This window comes from Cynara cardunculus, unplaced genomic scaffold, assembly GCF_001531365.2.
Source record: "Cynara cardunculus var. scolymus isolate 2C unplaced genomic scaffold, CcrdV1 Un_Scaffold_5609, whole genome shotgun sequence".
Lineage (NCBI taxonomy): Eukaryota > Viridiplantae > Streptophyta > Magnoliopsida > Asterales > Asteraceae > Cynara > Cynara cardunculus.
Genome location: NW_020202491.1, coordinates 20,356 through 21,324, shown reverse-complemented (window position 1 = coordinate 21,324; position 969 = coordinate 20,356). Strand labels below are relative to the sequence as shown.

General features: G+C 41.1%; 1 protein-coding gene across 1 annotated transcript; it reads left to right on the top strand.

Moving 5' to 3' along the window:
* Nucleotides 1–298: 298 nt before the first annotated feature.
* LOC112504437 lies at nucleotides 299–685 on the top strand. Its single transcript, XM_025108377.1, has one exon. It carries the CDS (start codon nucleotides 299–301, stop codon nucleotides 683–685), a length of 387 nt encoding a protein of 128 aa, XP_024964145.1.
* Nucleotides 686–969: the final 284 nt, after the last annotated feature.

The window sequence follows — 969 nt, the reverse complement described above, 5'->3', positions numbered from 1 at the left end:
ATCCAACTAATCAAATTCATCGATTAGTCGATCGATATCCATCAAGATACCTCTCTTAATTTCTGGTTATTCGTTTTTAAAAAGAATTTCATTCAAATCCTTGATCTATTTTAAAAACGTTTGCTTTTAGTATTCTAGAAATCGGTCAAAACTCGACTTTTCACTTTCAAGTCAAATTTCTTCTCAAAAATCTTTGAACAAAATGTCTAGTCAATCGTGGAACTCCATGTATAGCGTCGGTTCCCTTACAAAACCTCCGACTCTCATTAGGGAAGAATATCCCCAATGGAAAATTCGAATGATAAATTTTTATGAAGGTGTCGACCTTGAACTTTACGAATCTATTTTGAACAGCCCTTTCGTACCTACTACCCTAATTCCTCGCATTCCTGCTGCTGACGACACGGTCGAAGTACCTTCCAAACGAGTTCCCAAGCTTCGTACAGATTGGGATGATGAGGAAAAGAAGAGAGTGGAAGTGGACCAAAAATCCAAGACGCTTTTAATCATGGCCCTTCCCAATGAGATTTTTCAATCTCTGGACGCCTGCGAATCTGCCAAGGATCTATGGGATCAATTGGAAAACCAGCTAGAAGGTGGAACTAAGATGATGAAGAACCGTCATGCTCAATGTTTAAACGAGTACAACAGTTTTCATGCTCTTCCTAATGAGTCTCTCGAGTAGACTTATCACAGATTCAACACTCTGATCAACAAATGCCAAAAATGTGATGTGATTAGAACTCAAGAGGAGAACAATATGCTCTTCTTGAAGAGATTGAATGCAGAATGGGGGAACTTGACCATGTCTCTCCAGGCAAACCAAGACCTGGAGCAATGGAGTCTTCTTGACGTGTACGGCACCTTGCAAGTGCAGGAGCAAGAGGTGCAAAAGGCCAAGGTCACTCTGGGTAGACCTCTGGCTCTTGTCTCTGACTCAAAAGAGACTGGATCCAGTCAACCACACAA